General features: G+C 37.8%; 1 protein-coding gene across 7 annotated transcripts in view; it reads right to left on the bottom strand.

The window, feature by feature from the left end:
* The window catches only part of LOC134542801 (islet cell autoantigen 1), a 74,761-nt gene that overhangs the window by 20,667 nt on the left and 31,450 nt on the right, over window positions 1–22,644 (bottom strand). For 3 of the 7 annotated variants that reach the window (XM_063387350.1, XM_063387342.1, XM_063387373.1), the window contains exons 3-6: window positions 22,153–22,313; window positions 20,778–20,939; window positions 20,138–20,330; window positions 19,401–19,536 (exon numbers count right to left, since the gene is read on the bottom strand). In XM_063387350.1, coding sequence (XP_063243420.1) covers window positions 19,401–19,536; window positions 20,138–20,330; window positions 20,778–20,939; window positions 22,153–22,313 — 652 coding nt within the window. The remainder of the gene's footprint in view (window positions 1–19,400; window positions 19,537–20,137; window positions 20,331–20,777; window positions 20,940–22,152; window positions 22,314–22,644) is intronic. The other 4 variants (XM_063387365.1, XM_063387357.1, XM_063387383.1 and 1 more) reach the window with 2 other exon arrangements.

Here is a 22,644-nt window from a genome sequence, read left to right as displayed (position 1 = left end):
AGTTAAAAATAAAGGCGAAGTCAATACATGCAAAAAGTTATTACTATAAACAGAGTGTCCATAAAAGAATGTCCCAGTTAAAATGGTATATCATAACAGATTATTTTAGACTATTTACAACAAATAATACACAAAATTGAAGGTAAACGAACCTAGTTTTTCTTACAAATGTTCAATATGTGCACCTTTAATTATACATCATACATCCAACCTAAAGTCCAATTCTTTGGACTTTGGTTAACAGTCCGGAGTAATGGAAGAGATAAATAGCCTCTTCAATTCTGTGTCTCAACTCTGGCAAATCGTTATATAGTAGCAGAAGGTAGACACTATCCTTACTAATATTATAAATGTGATTGTGAGTTTATTTCTTTGTTTTTTTTTTTGTTACGCTTTCATGCAGAAACTACTCAACCGATCATCATGAAATTTTGTCTGTATATTTTCAAGGGTATAGTAAAGGACATAGGTAACTTTTTACATATAAAAAAATATATATCTTTTCGAAGGGCAAAAAAATATGATATTGGTATGTATGATCGTCCGACTGAGAGTTTGATTAATTTGAATGAATTTTAAGGCAATATTGCGTTTCAAAAAGTAAATTAAATAATTCACCAATCTAATACTGTAATACCGGCATCAATTCACTATTCAATTTAGTATAGCATCTGCTTCCACATTTAATTTTATTTTTCTGTCACTGCCAAGCAATACTTCAACCTTTTTAATGGTGTCTATTTTCTTCTCACTCTATTTTCAGTTTTTACTCCATTTTCTTTTTCGAAATGCCTTGCAAACGTAAATCAAAACTGTCTAAGAATTCATCTCGGGCCCAGGTGGCAAAAATTGCTCGAACTCAAGAATATTCCGTTCATGCAGAATTAAGAAGACAAGAACAAGTGAGGCAGCAATCTGATTTGAGAGCCGGTGAAATAACTTCTCAGAGACAAAAAAGGTTAGAGGGCCAAGCCAACCGTCAAACTTCTTTGAGAGCAACTGAGACGCCTCTTCAAAAACGGATTCGTTAAATGAGCAAGCTGAACGCCAAGCTTATTTTTGCTATTACCATCAACAAAGCGCAAGGGCAAACATTGCAGGTAGCAGGGGTGCATTTGGAAAAGCCATGCTTTTCCCATGGCCAACTATATGTAGCCTGTTAAGGTGTGTCCAATGCCCAAAATCTACACATATTTGCACCAGACCGAAAAACATATAATATAGTATACAGGAGCATCCTAGAATAATACTCTGATTTAAGTTCTTTTAAAGAAAAATTAATCTGTTATACATTAATATTTTGAACATTTTAAAATGTTAGTATTTAAAATTATTTATTTTTTGAAATAGTGAAACATATTTTAATAAAGTATGTTTTCAGTTTTTTTAAATAAATTGTATGTTAGAATTTTTAAATACTGATGATCCCAGTCACGCAATAAAAAAAACCAATTACCACATTATTTTATTTTCTTTGCAATGACCTTTGATACTTATTTAAGGACATCAACGCGAGCGAAGCCGCGGGTAAAAGCTAGTCTTTCATAAAGGCCAAAAGGAAAAAATTGCATGGCATTATGTCAGGTGAACTTGGAGGCCAGCGAAAAAGAGCTCTGTCGTCTCAACCATTATGACCAATCCAACGGTCAGGGACTTCAACGTTCAACCACTATTGTACCAAGAGATTCAAATGAGGAGGGGCTCCATCCGGTTACCAAATAATTTTTTACAGATTCACCCTCTACTAATTGGGGAAAGAGCCATTCTTTTGAGCTGCAAGTGACAAAACAACAAAGCAGTATTCACGCATGCGCTTATCTAAAACTGTTTGAGTGACTCTTTAATTATAACCTTGCACCAAAACTCTACAACGCTTATGGTTGATACTATTAAATTTTTTAGCTGTGACATTCTTTTATGGACATTCTGTATTTATATTAAGCCACACAAATTTTGAGATTCATTTGGTGGCAGTCTAAGCTTGAAAGTTTTCTGCACACTAAGGAAAAAACAACATTAACTGTAACGTATCTCACTCATTACAGTTAATTGGTTGGCTCACTTTAGCACTGATCACGTGATCAGCTTATGACTGGTTGTGGTCATTGTGGGTGTATCAAAATTGGTAGTTAAAATCATCCAAGCAAGAAAAAAAATACATATTTAAATTCTACTCTGTAACCAAACAAATTCACTAAATTTGTGGATCTGCCATCCCATCTATTATGTCCTAAGCTGAGGTTGAGAAAGTAAACAAAAGTGGATAAAAGTGACACAGGTGACACAGAACATGCAGTTAAAAGGTCCTTACACTGTTCAGGGTGGCCACCCAACCAGGAATACAGGGAAACCGGGATTAAGCCGTGAATTTATTTTGTGTGGTGAATTCCTGGAAAAATCCTATAATATTTTTATGAAACCGGGAATTTATTCTATTGACTCTTTTAATGCATTTATAAGGTGTGTTTTACTTATATTTGCATGAATCACTTCAATTAGAGAGTAGACGTGATTAACGTAACAAGAAATTAGTTAACTGTACATTAGCTGTCACTAAACTGAATGTTCCAACTTGAATACAGTCTTAAACTTCTTAGGTAAAGAGTTTAGTATCATTATGGCCCTACAGTAGACAATGTATTAGTGCCAATCGGAAAAAATTCTTAAAATGTAATGTTTTTGTTCCATCTTGTTTTAAAAGTTTTCTTTTTCTTTCTCCCAGCCCCAGAACTCAGCACAAGTACTGGTTCCTCTTCGCAAACACCCGTGATGAAACATTTTGTTATTAATGAAGTTGTAACCAAGGCAGAAATCATATGGTGTCTGCACAGTGTCATGAAACATTTTTCATTTCGGAGTGCTGCAAGTAGCGTGTCATGTTTTGCCAATATGTTCTCAGACAGCGAGATAGCTGGGAAAATACAAATGCAAAGGACAAACATTGCATACAGCATTGTGCATGGATTGGCACCATTTTACAAGCAAGAACTTCTTTCTTTTGTAGGGATAGCGGACCACATAGTAGTTGGGTTTGATGAAAGCTTGAACAAAATTTCACAGAAACAACAAATGGATACAGTAGAACCCCGATTATCCGCGACTCGATCATCCGATTCGCGGATTAACCGCAATTTATGTCCATCAAGTCCAATTTTTTAGTTACATATAACCAATGATTCAATGTGTATGTAAATGTTAAAATACATTGCAAAATGTATGTTGGGCAAAGTACTTTGACTCAGTGATGTTTATATACACAGAAAGTTAAAAAAAATACTAGTACATACATACGTATGTACATACTATTTTTGTGTTCCATGTTACGTGAATAGATTATACACTGGTGCGCGATTCCATGTCCGCATGACCGGACTGTACACTCCCGCGCGCAGCACGGCGCCGTGCCACAGAGATTACCCGGCGCATGGAGACAGTCCATTAGTATACGTTGTTGAAGCGTGAAGGTGGTGATAATTTTATGTATTGTAACAGTGATCTGCATTCCGACGGATTATACCGTAGTGTTGTGCGGAAGTGTTGAGCGTAACATTTCATCATGTCATCAAATGCACAGAAAAGAAAGCGAGTGGTACTGTCCATCGATAGCAAAAAAAAATTATAGAAAGATTTCAGAGTGGAGAAACGATTGCAAAACTTGCGACTGAGTTTGATGTCAGTGCGCGACATCATAAAAAATCACGAAAAAATACATCAGTTTGCTTCACAGGCTGACACTTCAAGTGGATTAAATAAACGCAAGACGATGAAAGAATCCACATTTAGCAGCTTGGACGCTTGTTTGTTTGAATGGTTTCAACAGAAAAGGTCGGAGGGTGTACCACTAAGTGGCGTAATTTTATCACAGCAGGCGCAAATTTAAAAAAAAAACTAGGCCTGACAGAAGAATTTAGTACATCACGAGGTTGGTTGGCAAGATTTAAAGATTGTCATGGAATAAGAGAATTGTCCTTGGAAGGTGAAAAACTTAGCGGCGATACCGAAGGGGCAAGCGCATTTAAAAAGGAGTTCCAGCGGATTACTGACAGACACAACTTTGTTCCGGGCCAAGTGTATAATGGAGACGAAACTGGTTTGAACTGGAAGTGCCTACCAAGTAAAACACTTGCAGCATCAGCAGAAACGTCTGCGCCTGGCCACAAATTGAGTAAAGAAATAATCACAATCATGTGTTGTGCTAATGCTAGTGGAGAAGATAAACTAAAATTAGTGTGTGTCGGGAAAGCAAAACAGCCACGGTAATTTAAGGGCACGGAAATGAAATATTTTCCAGCTGATTACTATCACAATAAATCTGCTTGGATGACTCGAGAAATATTTAAACTTTGGTTCCATTCCAAATTTGTACCACATTCTATAAACAAACCAGTAGTTTATAGTAATTAATAATGTTATTTAATTTCAAAATTTGTATATATTTATTTGTGAAGTATTGCCACAACTTGTGTTTTGGGGAACTTTCTTCTTTTTCTTTTCATTATACTTCATAGTAACTTTTAACAACGATATCTTTGGATTTAAAAATATTTATTTGCCTACTTCCTCTATTCTTGCTTTTGAATTACAAGTTCGATGGAGAATTTTTATTAGGAATGGTGAATTCGAACGGCGAGCATGAAAGAAAATGATAAGCAGCAAACTTGACTGAGACTTCGAGAAATGTACGAATCTAAAATTTATATAAAACTTAAAGTTCATCGCTGCCAATATTCAACCAGAACTACATAATCGTCGTCGAAGGTATTCAAGAACTACATAGTCGTCATCGAAGATAGACCAGAACTACATAATTGTCATCAAAGATAGTCAAGAACTACATATGCGTCATCGAGGATAGTAAATCGCTGCATCATTGTCAAGAATGTGAACAACTGCCCTTCGTCGTCATCAAGAATCACCGGTTTGGAGACCCATCAACTAACAGTCGCTGTCCACATCGGGACCTGTACCACATCCAGCTGTACACACCGAGGGCTGCTGTTCCTGTGGAGTCATCATCAGGAAGATCGAGAAGCCGCTGTTCCTGTGGAGTCATCATCAGGAAGATCGAGAAGTCGCTGTTACTGTGGAGTCATCATCAGGAAGATCGAGAACTAGGACATCACTACGTCAGTACGAATGTAGTTACTGAGATCCGCAGTTCACGGTATAGTTGAAATACCATATCTTAAGGTGGTATTGTCCTTAACTTGCGGCATATTCTGAGGTAACTATGAACTATGAGAAAATTTTACATCTTTCCAACTCCACAAGCTTATAATTAATAGCAGTACATAACCCGACAGCAGTGTATCAATCTTATGACTGATTCACCTACTTACACCCATATAACCTGAGATACTAATCGAAGAGTCCCGTTTGAGCTAAAATAAGTTAAAACTTTACTACATTTGAATATAGCAATATTTATAATATCAAGTTTCAAGATGATATTGCAATATAAATATTAAATTTTTATTTGAAGAGGTGTCCTATTACACAGGTTGTGCAATATTAATCTTATAAACCATCCTACTGAATATAGTTATTCTTGTAAAAATTCCAATTAGAATGTTGTAATGTGAAAACAATATCATTTCCAGTAATATAACTATTCATATTACAACAGTGAATCGTTTGCGTTATCATTGAAATTGGAGTAAAAATTAAGATTAATAAGTATAATTTTGTGTTTATAAATAACACAGTGGATCACCTTAACATAACGTGTTACTGATTGTTATTGATTCACCACCAATAATCATAAACATATACTCAGAGATCATATATGTTCTTTAGAGTTTCTCAAATATGGTATTAACCAAATTACTTTCTTTGTTGGTCTGCCAATAACCGGGCTAGTCAGATTAAAATAGGCGATCACAATGTTTCTGAATTTTTGAAGTCAAGAGGTTTGCCGGTCAAATCAGTGCTTTTCTTAGATAATGCACCATCTCATCCAAATGAAAACGTGTTGAAATCAGCAGATGGAAAATTTTTGATTTTATTTGCCTCCAAATGTGACTTCGCTTATTCAGCCAATGGATCAAGGTGTAATTGTAACATTAAAGAGGCATTACTGACGAGAACTCTTAAACTTACTGCTGGAGGAAGATAGGGCAATGGTTCAGTTTTGGAAAAACATGAACTTAAAGGAAGCAATTTATCTTGTTGTTAAGGCGTGGGGAATGGTCTTGAAAGTAAACATAGTCAGATCTTGGAGGAAGTTGTATTGTGACATTGAAGGTTCAGCTGATAACTTCCACAGCTTTGAAAAAAAAGACATTGAGACGGAAAACTTTGCTGAGTCGCTTCATTCAATTATAAAAAACAATGAGCAATTTGCTCATGTTGATGAAGAAAACATAGAGGAATGGCTACAAACTGACATCTTGCTTCCTGGGTATGAAATTAAAAGTGATGACAACATTGTCAGTTCGAACACATGTGCGGCCGCCGATGTCAGTTCAAGTGATGAGGGCGACGGGGAAGATTTGACTCCAGCAAAACGTGTGAATCTGCAAACTGTGTTAGAGTCAACAGAAACACTTCTACAGTTTATGGAACAGGAAGAAGATAGTGAGTTCTCAGATATTCTTACATTAAGAAAAGTAAGATTAAACAACAAACGAAAAATAAACAAGTCGCGACAGAAAAAAGTAACAGACTTCTTTAAAAACTGTAGAAGACTTAACACATTTTCCTTAAAATGCTTAAAATGTGTTCAAAGTTCTAAACATCTAGTTTTATAATGTTCTTAAGATAACTTTTGTAAAAGTTTGTACCGAATTCCTTTGTTTTAAAATGCAAACCGCTCCACTTCAACTCCTCACTATGAATGTGAGTCACGCTGTAGAGGCCAGTAAATCATTCCTCTCGGTGACAGTGACGACAGTAGTGACGAAGATAGTGGTGGTAAGTCTGACTCAAGTCTGGAAGGGATAGCACCACTGCCAGATAGTGATTAGGTGAGTACTAAATCGTAACACTATCATATTGTTGTCTTACGTTACGGTGCTATTTTATTGATTATTCAAAACATAAACATTGTTTGCTTTTGTGTCCTGAACAGTAACGGCACCATTTTCCTGTTATATTACTTCTCCGTTTTTTTATTAGCACCGACTGTACTGAAGTGTGTGTGTTGCAACTAGTGCTTGGCACGCAAGATAAATTCAGCCTATCACTTGCTGACGTGGCGCAGTGATACGACGGTGTTTATTTCAAAACTCAGCTAAGAGTGAACGGAGAATAGATATAACGACCCCTCACGGTTCCCGAGATTAGGGTTGTTATAGAGAGGTGGTCGTTATAAGATTTCCGACACATCTGCAACCCTATGTCATAATAGGCCGTTTTTGCATTAAGTCCAAGTTCAGCAAGCTAAAAATAAAAAAATCTAACATTTAAAATTTATATAAATAAAGGGGGATAAAAACACCGTGAATTATATGAGACAGAGACACCGTTTCAAAACCATGAAATCAAGTCTCAGTGCACTGGTATGAAAAATCTTATCTCGAAAAGAATTTTAAAGGCAGTCGTTCTGTAAAACAATAACCAGCCCGATGGTATTACTGACAACAGAGCAATGAGCGAAGTGTGGCAGCGTCGCTTACGAGCGATGAAAAGAATGTGTGACCTTGGCAGCTATCAGCTGTCTTGGGCCCTCAGACTGGCCGGGCGGCTAGCCACACACCTCGGTACAAAAATGACTCGCGTGCCCATGTCTCCGCACACGAAAGACTTAAAAACCACTGCTGCCCAGCACTAAGCAGCCTGCTTCTATGTCAACAACGCACATGCACACAAAGCATGTGTATATTTATATGTAATCTCCGAATGTCCACAGATGGCTGTCTGTGGGCTAATGACCTTTGAGGAAAGCATGACTCGGCTAACCACGATTTTCGATTATCCGACTCACTTGTCCCCTTCATTAACACAGATAATCGGGGTTCTACTGTATTTATGTTAGATATTGGAGTGTTGAAACCTCAAGAGTCACAACAAGGTACTACATCTCGTCTGTATTCTTGGGAAGAACTTGTGCAGACGATTTGCTGAATGGTCTTGAGGCAGAAATTAAATCAGATAATTTTAAGAAGATAGTTCAGTTAACAATGGATGGACCAAATGTAAATCTGAAATTATTCAGGAATCTGTGTACAGTAATGAAAGAAGGCCCAGAGTCAACTTTTCCATTGAACATCGGTAGTTGTGGCCTGCATTCTTTGCATGGTGCTTTTAAAGCAACAATAAAAAGTACTTCTTGGACAGTCGTACAGTTTCTTCGTGCACTGTACTACCTGTTCAAATGTTCAAAGACTCTCCTGCTCGAAGAGCAAAGTTCATTGAATGTACTGGCTGCAAAACTTTTCCATTGAAGTTCTGTGCAATAAGGTGGATTGGGAACATTTCTGTTGCAGTAAGAGCTCAAGCAATATTCCCTCATGTGCAGAAGTTTGTCAAAGAAGCAGAAAAGGATAAGAATTCTGTTACAGCTTGCAATAGTTTTAGAGTTGTGTCGAAGGCTATGATGAATAAGTTTCTGTGTGCTGAGCTTTCATTTTTCATTGTCATTGCAAACTTTGTAGAGCCATTCCTTCGTGAATTTCAGACTGACAAACCTATGGTACCATTTTTGTATAATGAGCTTACATCAGTTGCTAAAACTGTAATAGAAAGAGTTGTGAAAGCTGAAGTAATGGAAGGGGTTTCATCATTGAAAAAAATTGATCTATCCCAGAGCAGCAACCTAATACCACTGAAGAAAATTGATTTGGGTTTTTCTACCAGGAGTTCACTTAAGAAAATAAGTTCAACAGAATTGGAAAGAGTTCATTTCTGTAAGGAATGCCAAGCAGGTCTCCTTGGGTTGTTGAAAAAATTGTTGGAAAAATCACCACTTGAATATCGACTTACTAAAGCCGCCTCGTGTCTAGACCCAAACTTGGTAGCTGCCAACCCAACAGTAGTTCAACTGAGGTTAACATCTTGTCTAGAAATATTAATTGAGAACAACTGGATGTCCGGTACAACAGCTGACAAAGTGAAACAAGAGTATAAAAATGTGTGTTTATATTCTAACAACTTTGAGATGTTGAAAAGTTTCAAGAGGAGTGAAACACGTCTTGATGATTTCTGGGTTTCACTTTTGGAGTCTTGCAAAGAAGAATGTGCCAATTTAATGCTCTTCGTAAAAATAATATTGATTTTATCTCATGGTAATGCATTTTTGGAGAGAGGATTTTCCATTAATTCAGAATGTATTCTAGAGAATCAATCAGAAATCAGTTTAATTGCTCTCAGACAAGTTTACGATGCCGTTGCAGTTTCTGGAGGTGTTACATCTGTTGAAGTGTGTAAGAAAATGCTACATTCAGTCAGGAATGCACACTCTCGCTACGTAGAGTACTCAGAGAGAGTAAGAGCTGAGGAGCAACAGTTATCGCAAGAATCAAGGGAGAGAAAACGTATAAATGAAGAAAAACGACTCAGAGTTTAAAAAGGCTAAATTACTGTGTTTTCTCGTATAATCGTCGCACATTTTATACTAAAATCAAGTTTTAAAAGCCGGGGTGTGACAATTATAAGGAAAAAAAAAATTTGTTAGGTAAAGTTATTCATAAAAACAAAACCCGGTCATGGAAAGTACGTTTATTTAAAAAAGGTGGAGTATACAATAGCATGCCAAACAATCTATATTAATAATTCCTTAAACAAAAACCTTTCTTCAACTTTAAATAGAAAAACCAAAACTCTAACGCGAACACAAGCCACTTGAATCTGACGTGAACTAACGTGTCGTAGTACACACTTGCCACGAAAGAATGCGGGCTATCAAATGTAGTTAACTCGGCACCGGAAAGAGAGCGCGCGTTGCATCCAATCGGAGAGATATCGATATTCGACTACATGCACGCGCTCTATACGGGAAGCAACATAACCAAACATGTATGATGCGCTGGCTACATTTTTATAAGCGGTACGCCGCGGTAACGCAGACAATCAGATAAAGGAAATACCGTTTAAAAAGTCTTTAAAAGAAAATTTACACGTCAGACAACTTTGTATTTCCGTTAATTTAATAAATAAGTGGTAATGACCGAAATTAAATTTTAGATTATACCTACACCGCGGCGACGCATACGATCAGATAAAGAAAATAACGTTTAAAAACGTCTTTATAAGAAAATTTACACGTCAAACAACTTCGTATTTTTCCGTTAATTTATTAAGTAAGTGGTAATGACCGAATAAATATTAGATTTCTACTTTAAAATACATCATTTTATACGGAAAAGATACCTACACAAAGCGCTCGGCATCTACTAGCAGGACCAAAAACATCATGCGACGTTTACGCGAGAAGTTTTTTTATCCCAATTTTGACAGCCTAAAATATGGTAGCGACAATTACGCGTGTGCGACCATTATGCGATAAAACTCGGTACTTAGTGAATCAGCAAAGGAAGTAGCTGCTATCGAAGAGCAAATAAAGTCTTTGCAAAAATTAATGGATGTATTAGGCCTATGTTTTGACACATATGCATTGTTCTATTGAGATTTAATGAAAATGACATGTAGTTGTTTTTAATATTTTTACTTGATCTGTTGCAGTATTTATCTGGCGAATGAGATGAATCAAAATGTAATTAATTAGTGAGGAAGTTGAAATTCCCAGAGATTGTTTTGACACAATGTGACTTCACTTTTTTGCATTTGTTTGTAATTAGATATACATACTCATTTATTTCTTGATTATCATGTTTAATATTTGTTGTGCATTAACTTTTGATGTTTTGTGCACTGTGGTTAAGATAGGGTATTGTGATCTACTTAGAGGCAATGAAAATGACTTGAGGTGTGTTTGTTTTTTGTTTTGTTTCTTGTTTGGCTTCAATTTTTCAGACATCCTAGGTGAATAAAAATGTTGTAATCAGTAAAGAAGTTGAAATGCCCACATATGTTTTGACATGGTGAATTCACTTTTTTTTTAATTATATGTACATGTTTGGTTATTTCCTGATTATCATGTTTGTTATTTGAATGTGTCAAACTCAAGAAGTATACTGTGTTGTGGTTAAGGCTGACGAACTGAGAGACACACAAGCAAGCATGGTGAGAATTTATTCTTTTAATATTACCGTATTTATGCAGATATAGGCCGCGTGCGGATACAGGCCGCACCCTAAATTTTTGATTAAAGTCTTAGAACAAATTAATATCTCAAAAAGAGGCCGCACTGAAATGCTAATGAGCGGCAATCACGAAGTACGTACCTATTCACAGAGCGATCATGGCAACTGCGCGCCATCGATAAGAGCGTGCTGGCAACAGCGGAGTTTGACCTTGTCTGCATCCTGTGTATAGTTTATCCTCCTACTCCCCCGCCCCGCCTCCATGGCTTTGGTAGCCATACACAGGCAGCGGACTTTGTTGACCTTGTAGTTCCCCCCCCCCCCCGGCCTCCCCCCTTGCATTCTTTCAGTTCCGTTATCTGTGTCGCCCACTTCTCCCCTCCCTGTTCATCCTTGTTTCCACGTACCGGTAATTACCACCGTTGTTTATGAGAGTCGTGCTGCATAGCTACCTACGTAAACGTGTACTGGAAATTTCAGTCATATTTTTACAAAGTTTAATATTTATATTTATTTTCATTTACATATATTTATTTATATTTTGTGTGTGTCGGAGATGGGAAAAGACAGAGCTAGTCTGAAAGTAGTACAGTATGCACAGGAGCACGGTAAGAGAGAGGCGGGAAGGAGATTTGAAGTGGACGAGAAGAACGTGTGAAGATGGGTGATACAGAAAGAGAAGTTGCAAGGCATAAAAAAAAAAAAATGTACCTTACGAGAACAGAAGCCGAAATATCCGGAGGTGGAAGATGAATTGTACCAGTTCGTCCTCAGCACAAGGCAAAATGGTTTCGCTGTTACTACTGAAATGTTGCTGTTCGAAGGCAGCAGAATCGCAAGAAGACATGGCATACCCGTCACCGAATTCAAGGTTAGTTATGGGTGGGCGAGGCGTTTTATGGACAGAAAAGAACTCAGTTTAAGGAGACGGACATCCATTGCTCAGAAACTTCCAGAAAGCTATGAAGAGAAGTTGATAAGTTTTCAGAGGTTTATTATAAATTTGAGAAAGCAACACAACTACCAACTAGGGCAAATTGGAAACGCTGATCAGACGCCGGTATATTTTGATATGCCGGAAGCCACGACAGTCACGCCTTCGGGTTCTCGCTCGGTGAAGATACTTGGTACTGGAGCAGACAAGCAAAGATGTACTGTCATGTTATGTGTGACGGCAGATGGCAGAAAACTACCACCATATGTAGTATTCAAGCGCAAAACCTTGCCAAAGGAGAAATTTCCATCGGGAGTCATAGTGCGGGTCCAGGAAAAAGGGTGGATGTCTGAAGATTTGGTCAAGGACTGGCTCTCGTGTGTGTGGTGTCGACGGCCAGGGGGACTTTTGCGTATGAAATCATTGCTTGTTCTGGACAGCTACAAAGGCCATCTCACGGAGGGTGTAAAGAAGCAGATCCAGGAAGGAAAAACCGATTTGGCCGTTATACCAGGCGGTATGACAAGCATGCTGCAGCCGCTCGACGTGGTCATTAACCACCCCTTCAAAGTGCACATGCGTCGTTTGTACAACGAATGGATCCGGTCCCATCACGAGACAACAAAATCAGGCCGTCCGAAACGAGCTTCGCTGGCAGAAGTGTGTCGGTGGATCCTTGCAGCCTGGCGATCCATTTCTGAAGACTTAGTGAAGAAGAGTTTCAAGGTTACAGGTATCTAGTCGGAAATGGACGGCTCAGAAGATGACGCATTGTGGGATGCGCGAGAAGACGAAGCAGGCGACCCAAATGAACCAGAAGAAGACAATGATGAGGAAAGTGACAGCGAGAGTGCGTAAATTGGATTTTTTTAACAAAGAGATGTACGTACGGTATATGTAAAGTGTTTTTTTTCCCCTAAGATTTACGGTATATGTAGTGTGTTCTTTTTACGGTAAGTAAATTTCATCAGTGTTTGTAGTGTCAGCTTTTTGATTTACTGTTATACATACAGAAAGAAAAGCATGTGCACTGTGCTTTATACAGTGAAACCTCTATTTAACAAATCTCAAGGGACCAAAATTTGTTGTGTTTGTTGTAAAGGGGTTTGTTAAATGGAGGTTTTGCACGATATATTTCTAGTCATCATAAAGCTTCACATAAATGGCTAGAACTGTCTTTCTGACTGTTTAATACGATATGAGGAATTAAACATGAAAAAGTACATAGAACACACTTGTTTAATGGCCAACCATTTGATGCTTGGAAATTATCAATTCCCATCCCCAGTGATTCCTGGCATGCCTTTTCTTGTAAAATCGGCCCAGAGACGTTGATGTTAGATGCCCTAGCCTCCATTAACCAGTCAAAAAGTATCTTGTCTAAATCATCATTTTTACATACTTTCACACGTTTTCGATTTATCCCTACCAGAGAAGCGTTGTTTTCGATCTGTTCCCGGTTGAATAATATGGTCGAAAGTGTAGACGCCGGGATGTCGAAACGTTTAGCTATATCAATTTTTTTTCCACCTTCATCAACTGCATTTAAAATTTCTTATTTTATTTTAACGTCAATCTGTTGCCGCTTTTTAGGATTAGAATTCATTTTACAGTAGTAACGTGTTGATTTCCGTAACTACGTGTGGAATAAATAAACAACAGTGAAAACTGAAAAAAAAAAAAGGAAATTGTACTACACCATAGTTAAAAATATTAGCGTGTGCGCATCTTTAACCATAGAAACGCAAAATATACTAGTTGTTCGTCTTGCCAGAGCGATGGTACGAGAGGTTTCCGCCACTAGTGCTAACTGTACCCGCCATTTTGAACAAACTGTGGCATGTATACACGACGTGTGTTATCCATGATGATTTGTTTATTTATTGTCTTCCGCGATGGTGCGTATTATTTTAAGGTTATACGCACGTATTTTTAAGCAGTGAATGAAAAAAAAAATAGTGGATGTCTTGTAGGAGATATTTATTTTTGCGTGTTTTTCAAAAGCGGCAGTTCGTTGTAAAGGGAATTTCACTATTTCAGAACAAATAAAATTCAGTATTTAGAGGTTAAAACAGCATTGATCTTATGGCGGTTCGGTGGGACCAAAATTTTATTTCGTTGTATGGGGTTTTTCGTTAAATAGAATATTCATTAATGGAGGTTTTACTGTAGTAGGTATTGTAGTTATTCAACAACTGCAGATTTTAAAAATTATTTACGGCAACACTCACTTGGCAACATCGCAATCACCACCTTACCCCACACTCCGCCTGTTAGAGCCTAGATGCTACCTAGGTAGTTGCGCGCGCATCAGACGCTGGCAACAACATTCGCCTGGCACTTAGTAGCGCACTGTGCACGGCACTTGTAAACAAAGCGGACTTGCAGGTCTGCTTCTATAGCTTATTTACTTTACTTCCAAGTAAGTTTATAACGTTTAATGGTTTCTTTTATAAACTCACAGTAGTAATGCATCTCTAGTCAAAATATTTGCATAAAAAAAAACACACGCAAATAATGACGTCTACGTGTAAACACCCGGACCTACTTTATTTTCAGCTCCAAACTTTGTTAAAAAAAAGGTGGGGTATTTACAATTGTAAATACTACTTTACCTAATGTTCAAGAAAACTATTTTGTGAGCGGCAGTTGCCAGCCCGCTGCTATGGTGCATCACGAGAGGTTAGGAACGATCGTGAGAGGTTAGGGACGATCGGCAGCGGCCCATTCTTTGTTTACATTGTAGGTGAGTCGTGTCTTTATTTTTTATTACATGTAAGTACTTATTTGTTTATACTTTAGACTTTCATGCTCAGGGATGTAGCTAGGAAAATGTGAGTGTGGGTTGCCTGCAAAAAAATGGCGACACAGCAAATTAAATACCACAACTTTAACGTCAATTGTTTTAGGAAAAACAACACCCCCGTTTAAATTTAACCAAATTTTCTCAACCATCGTTAACGTTCACTTCTATTTCAAGCGAATTCTTCTGTTCTTCTGTGCTGCCCAATGCTGAACTGCAGTTTTAAATGGGTAGTCTTGGACATCTGGACCTTCCAGCGAAATGCGAAGCAGGGAATCAAGCGTGAACTCACTCAGTCTGTTTCTCAAGTCAGTTTTTATGAGCTTCATTTGAGAGAAATCTCTCTCACAGTCAGCTGTGTAAAGTGGAATGACTCTGTACACTTGTGCGAGTTTGGCTATATTTGGAAACAAACTGCCAATTGTTTTGTCAGTGCAAAGAAAGTGGACCACTTCTGTACAAGTCTTTTTCCTGTGGTTATCAGCCATGTATTGCTTGATTTCACACCATTCTTGTAGGCAAAGTCTTGATTCTAATCCAAATCTTGCAGACAACGGTTTTATAGCTTCTGTTCCATACACATCAAAGCGATGGTCATGAGGAGATGGAAGATGTGTAAGGTTAAAAATGGAAAAACATGTTAGAATGTCACAATCGGTAAATCTGACTTGAATGTTTTCAATTAGTGTTTGGAGGTACTGTAATTTAATGTTCTTGAAATGAGCAGCATTTGTTGGCTTGGTGTAAACTGAGACACCTTTACTTGCACACATTTCCAAATATGATGCAATTTCCCTCTCATTTAATCCTTCAAAATCTTTCAGTCTCTGAAGTTTGTTGATGGTTGAATCTACAAAAGACTTCACAATACTCAAATCAGCATTTTCCTGTTGAAATATTTTAGAAAGACGGTTCATGATGGATAATACGTCACACATTAACAACAGTGTTGCAATGAATGAGAATTCAGTCACATAAGAACACAGACCCCGAGCCCTTGCATCATTTCTTTCTTCACATTCCCTTTCAAGACTAAGTACAACACTTGGATAAATATCTTTCATCCGAAGTACACATTCTCCATAGCTCAACCACCTTGTATGACTAGGCTGCTTGACCTTGCCTTGTGGATCTTGAGGAAATAGACACTGTAATTCATGCAGGCCAGCACTTCTGACAGAGCTGTTTTGGTAAAAGTCAAATACCTGCCTCATAATGTCACAGAATTTTTTTATTCCAAGGGTCTTTTCAGCAGCTTGCGATACAGCCAGATTCAACCTGTGGCCTGCACAGTGTACACCAACAGCTTCACATACATTTTCTACACCTAGCTGTTGCTGAATTTCTACCTGTTTCTCTCTTATATTTTTAACTGCCCCATTATGTTTACCTGTAAGAACAGGTGCACCATCTGTTCCAATACCACACAGCTTTGAGAAACATAGATCACTATCATGCAAATATGATATAACAGCATTTGAAATGTTAACAGAGTTCAGGGCAACACCCTGCAAATTTGAGGTACAATTTTTTGTACCACTAAGGCCACTATTTCCTAAGTCACTGAGAATGTCAATAATTTTCAGGAAACTGCTTTGCAGGACACCTTCACTGTCAACATAACGTGCATGAATGACTAATTGTTCAACTACAGCTGAATCTGTAGTCTCATCAATTTCAATTGAGAAGAATGGTGCATTTTGTAACTTGCCCAAGATCTCATTTTCTATCACAGTGGATAAACTAATTACCATATCTTGAATGGATGTTCTACTACAGTAATTAGCATTTTTTGCTACACGAATTGTGTCTTTGATGGGAACACCAAGAAAGCATGCCAAGTCCAAAATAGGCTCAAAGTTTGTTGTATGAGGAATTTTCTTTTTGCACAAGAAGTATAGACATGCAAACGCTTTCATGAGATCTTCCTCACACATGCTTGGCTGTATTTTGTCACTGAGGCTGGCTTGCAATTCAAGTTTAAGTGAATCAATATGTGCAGCACAATTTTCGTGTCGAACAACACTTTCCAATCGCAAACGAGTGCATGGGGATTTTGTCCAAGTATCTCTATCAAAAGGAGTTTTGTTAAATTTTTGACACAGCAAGCAGAACATACCTTTAGCATCTGTGTTGTAAACCAACCATGCTCTGTTAGTTTTCCACTCTCGCCTAAATGTGACTGCTTGTTTTCGTCCCACTGCAACTGCAGAACTAGTTGAGGGTGTTAGTGTGCTTGCTGGTAGCTGGTCTTCTGTAGATACACCCACAACACTTGATGAGCTAGTTGATGGCACTGGTGGCTGGTCTTCAATAGGCGCAGTGTTTGTCACAAGGCACTTGTTTTCTAACTCTGATACTTTACAATTTGATTTGGTAGTCTCTTCAGAATGAACATTCTCACTGTCCAGAAAAATTTCCCGTTTTTTTCTTGGTTGTGAAACGAAAAACTTTGTAATTGTCTGATTTCTTTTCCCATTGTTAGACATGTTTACACTACTGTAAAAGAAAGCCCTTTGTGAATATCTTAAAATAAATACAGAACCGACAATGTTATTACTAAAACTAATGGCTTATTTATGTTAGTTTTCTCACAAAAGTTTTATTAGTATACCATTTGTCACAAATTCTTCACTCACTCCTTTGGCACTCTAGAAATAGGCCATTGGAAGTAACAAGTAAATATACTCATCACCTCATAATACACAAGCCTTCTCTCAATAACAAAGAAAAACTTTCACAAGTCCAACTGACCTATCCACTCTGACACTCATACAACAGATTAATGTTTTAGTATAGGCCTACATGTCACTTTTGATGGTGCAGTAGAGTGGTTTGCTTGTCACTTAACACGGAAGATAGGAAGGTCCTTTGTTGACGCCTGGCGGCACTGTTATCTCTAAATCATCAGACGCGCGGCGGCAAACGAGCCAGGCTAGGCGGCACGGAGTGTTTGACCTTGTCTTTGTCCCTCCAACGTAAGGAAAGAGGGGGAGGAATGGTTGCCTAGCAACGTAGAGACTTGGGGTGGGAAGGAAGTAGCAGAGAGCTTCTCTGCAGCGGCACATCACACGCAGCAAGACTGTCTAAAAATAGCTCATTCCCCTTCCATATTCACTCCTCCAGCTCCGGCCAGGCGGCAAAAACTGCTTAGCGCAACAAGGAGATAACATTCCTTGCCATACATCCAGGAATAGAGATATGGTTTTTAGATAAAATTAGTGTGGGTCGGCGATTTCAGAGTGTGGGTTTCACCGCTCCATGCCGCCCCATGTGGCTACATCCCTGTGCATTGAAAATTAGTTTAATCAATTGTATATTGACAAATTAAAATTTTTTTTGGGAAAAAATGTTTTTTTTAATTTTTATCTCACTAATAGGCCGCACCCTAATTTTTGGGATCATAATTTTGGGAAAAAGGTGCGGCCTATATCTGCATAAATACGGTAGTTGTAATTGTTTTTTTTTCTGTTACAGAGTTTGTTTGCCTTTCTTTTAACCAGTTATGTGAACATTTTTTCCTGGTATATACATTAAGTAGGCCTATATTAATTCTGCTCAAATGTTTTAATTTTGTGATAGGTCCTAATTATGAAAATAATTGCGGAAGAGTCCATGCATTTTAATATGTACCCTGACAGTTTCTCTTATACAATCTGAATCTTATGTTTACTGGTCACTATGCTTAGATAAAGAAAACATGTTTATGTTAATTAAACTTTATTTCGCTCATTTGAACATAACACCACTATCATTGAAAAATCTTACAAAACCCTTGAAAAACCTGGAAAAAACCTGGAATTTGAGAATCCCTTGAGAGTGGCCACCCTGCTGTTGTCTTCGAGGGCAACCATACCATGTCCCTCCCTCCTCCCTGAATGAATTAAAAACATCAAACAGCGGTGTGTGGCAGTCATTACCCTCCATCCATGACCTTGTATAATGAGACGACATTTGACAACCCTCACCCTTGCGTGTATCACACACACAACTGCCTGCCCGGTCTCACGGCTCCACAAGTCATGACAACCCGACCCTCCTCCCTATGGTGTTACCAATGATTTTGCAGTGTGTCACAAAACCTGGAGTGTTTCCCGTTTTTTTTTTTCTCTCAACATATGTATTTAATGTTACAGTTTGCTGTGCAATGTCATTTTCAAACCAGTAGCATGACTGTTTTGTACACTACATTTTAAAAGCTTTAAGAGACAAACAACTTAAAAGGGTAAGGATTAATATTATTACATATCATAAATTATTTTTTGTATAAATGACAAATGTACCTTCTATCTCCCTAGATTTGAGGAGTACAAAAGGGTGGGTATCTGCAGTATCTGCACCATAGTATCAGCATCAGGGAGATTGTAAAAACTGGTATCAGCCCAGTCCTGGTATTGCAGGAATTCCCCACATGAATAAATTTGATATCTAAGGCTAGAGATGGAAATAACTGAATGACCATGCTTGGGTTGGGGAAAGAAGCAAATAAAAAAGTGCAAGCAGCAAAGCAAGGTGCCATCACACAACAACAGTATCCAACATTGTTGCTAACTTGTCCTTATCCTCGTCTTGGGCTAGACCACTGCTAGTCTGATCGGCGAGCTTCAGGGAAGTTTCCGTCAGCTCTGTGACCACAGAGAACTCATAGTGCTGATACCCTGCGGAGGTTAGTGACTTGGTTAGTGATCATGACATATAACATCCGAGCAGAGTGAAACAAGAGTATTAGAATGTTAAAATATTACTTACCAGTCATGCTCAGATCAGCAGAAAAAAAGCAATCCATCACAAATTTAAACTAGGTAATATTCAGGTCACAACAGTACTGTAGACTCAGTTCATAGCTAATAAACAGAAGGATAGTATGTATTTTTATTGGTTGTAGAAATGGGAAAAGACAATCCCATCCCGATTCCAGTGGCAAATTGTTTCTTTCCTTTCAATGAATTCATATGTAACTGCCAGTTCTTGCATAGCATGTGGATTTTCAGACATTCAATTTTGCATTGGCCACACTGGTTGTTAGTGAAACAAGGGATCACTGAAGGGAATCGGGTATTTTTAGTTTTAAGTTGTCTGATTACCTTGGTGAATATTCGTAGTTAGAAGTTCTTTTATTCTATGCGACCAAGAAACACTGTTCAAAGATGAAGTATCTTAGACTTACTAAGCAGGAAAATTTTTTTAAAACTGCCTGACTGTAGAAATGTTAATAAGCAACACACACTCGTACAAACTACGCACACCAACGCCCCTGACCTCGGAAGCTCTCTGCGACGCTGTGGAAGGTGTTGCTGGCCTTCTCGGCGAACTGCAGCAGCACCTTCTGGTAGAGGATGAGGGCGTGGGAGAACATGTTGCAGCGGGCCGCCGCCAGCAGGTCCACCTTCTGCAGGCAGTCCAGTTTGAGCTGGTCGAACCGCAGCTTGCTGCAGCGCACCTCCGCCTGCACCTGCAGCACCCCGCCACCACCAGACTCACGTCATCTTTCCCGACGCCGCTACGCTTCTGGGAATAAGTTTCACTTATTTATATTGAATATAAAATATTTTTTCTAATCCACGGCAAAACCTTTTTTCCACTCTTCACAGAAATAATTTAAAAAAAACAGAACTAAAACACAGTAAAATTAAAACGAAATAAATGTATATGAAACCATAATAGAGGTGTGTCAAATAAAAAATTCCACAATTCCAATTTAACTACGAAAAAATGTGATGGTGGTGCTCATATTGCAATGAACAATTTCAGTTAAGCTGATAATGCTCTAACAATTTAGTTGACTTCCAGTAGCTCTTCCATACAGCCCATAAAAAAATAATTAAAAATAGTTACATGCGATAAACACGTTAATTTTTTTTGGATGTCAATAACAACTCGCTGCCACACTGCCATTTACCTTTCTGAACCTTTCCAGCTGCTTATAGGTGTCGGGATCCAGTTCCTGGGAAACGTTCTTCATCCAGTTCAAAGACGCCCTGTACTCTGTGCGAACCTTCTCCATGGAGTTGACATTCTGTAGTGTATCTGCAATTGCTCTGTGTCGAAAGGTTTCAACTTCCTGTTAGCAGAAAAAATATGTTATGTATATCAGATTTATTTATTTGCTACAAATAAACACAGTCAAACTTCTATTAACCATCACCGTTTAGACCAGGACTAAGACAAATAACCTAATAGATGTATAACAGAATCTCTAAAAACATATGCACAGTAACATGATTTCACCATTAGCTTGGGACAAAAATAAAACCATTTAAATTAAATAAAAATAATACATTAAAATTGTATTCAATTTTAAAAAAATTATAAATATAAACTTTAATGCATATAAGAGTGGTACCGTACAGAAATGTATTATATTTAAAATATGTCTTTATTGATATTCATACCTTTTTCTAGACAATGACAGAACCTGGCAGTTAAACAAGTGATGATTCATCAAAGTTTCTCTGCAATACAAAATTAGAAAATGCTAAAAGAAAAAACTGTGGGAAGACATTCAATAACATGTACGCACAGATACATTTAAAAATTCTAAATATGTGTTGCTAAAACTGTTGTGAGAAAGTGTACTAAATTATGAATCTTTGGTCTCTTCACAATCAACAATCACTAGTCTAGGATTCCCAAATATTAATTCACTTTTACCAGACGTGTATAACTTGACAGTGCGAAACCAGGGACTAACAAGACAAACATTTCGATATGTATTAGCCAACATACCTCCACAATCATAAAACAAAATATAACATACAAAATGAAACCCCACTTGAGTAAAAAAAAAAAATCCATCAAATTATTTTAATGTGAAAAACTTTGAAGCTGACTTACCATTAATTTATTTTATGCAACTGAAACAAGATTAAATAAATAGTGCAATGCAGTTTAATAAATTAGACTTTTTTTCAGCATATTAAGACCAGCATTTTATGCACATTACAAGCGTCTATAGATAAAGCTCCTCTACTCTGACAATCATATTATGCGACGGTACTTATGTTACTATTGCATGGAGTCCACACACCCAGCTGTAATAATAGTGATAGTCAACAAGACCCAGGCACCAACCTTTCCTTCATATTTTTGCTATGGTGCATGGGGAAAGAAAATAGCAAGGTTTTGCTATTTTCAAGTGCATATTCAAGTTGTTTCATAGTTTAGGCTACATGAATTGGTAAGTTCATTTTCCAATTTTCATTACTGTCAAGCTGACCTCGCATAATATATCAGAAACTACGATAATAGGTAGACCATACAATTATAACCCTTACCTGATACAAACGCATCAGTGGAACTCTGAGGGCAAGTCTTTGCTGCCCTGAATAAGACAGTGACTTGCCAACCGCTGTCATCATTTTCCCAGCACGAGTTTTATCGTTTTTTCCAGCTTCCTTGAGGAAACGACCCATGGAGTTCTCTTCTTGGGCAAGATCTACATAATTAATGACTGCCTTAGACACAAAGAACTGAATCACCAGTGAACATGACCAAGCTATTAGTCCAGGCAAACTGTAGACCTGTGCAAAGCTTCGACTAAGCGAATCAATAGAAGCTCTTTTTTTAATATTCAATTTGACTTTGCCAGGAAATTTGCTGTTTGTTTTATTTGAAGTTTCAGATGTGATGCAAAGCTTTGCATCTGATGTTAAGATCCATATTTGCTGCAAAGTTTTAAAATATTGGTAAAACAAGATTCGCTCATGAAAATTTTTTTTTGTGTTGTATATGTTTGGCTTGAATAAGTTAGTTGCACTTTATTTGCT

This window comes from Bacillus rossius, chromosome 1 (assembly GCF_032445375.1).
Source record: "Bacillus rossius redtenbacheri isolate Brsri chromosome 1, Brsri_v3, whole genome shotgun sequence".
Classification (NCBI taxonomy): domain Eukaryota; kingdom Metazoa; phylum Arthropoda; class Insecta; order Phasmatodea; family Bacillidae; genus Bacillus; species Bacillus rossius.
Note: the sequence above shows the minus strand (reverse complement) of the source record. Positions and strands in the feature narration are given on the sequence as shown.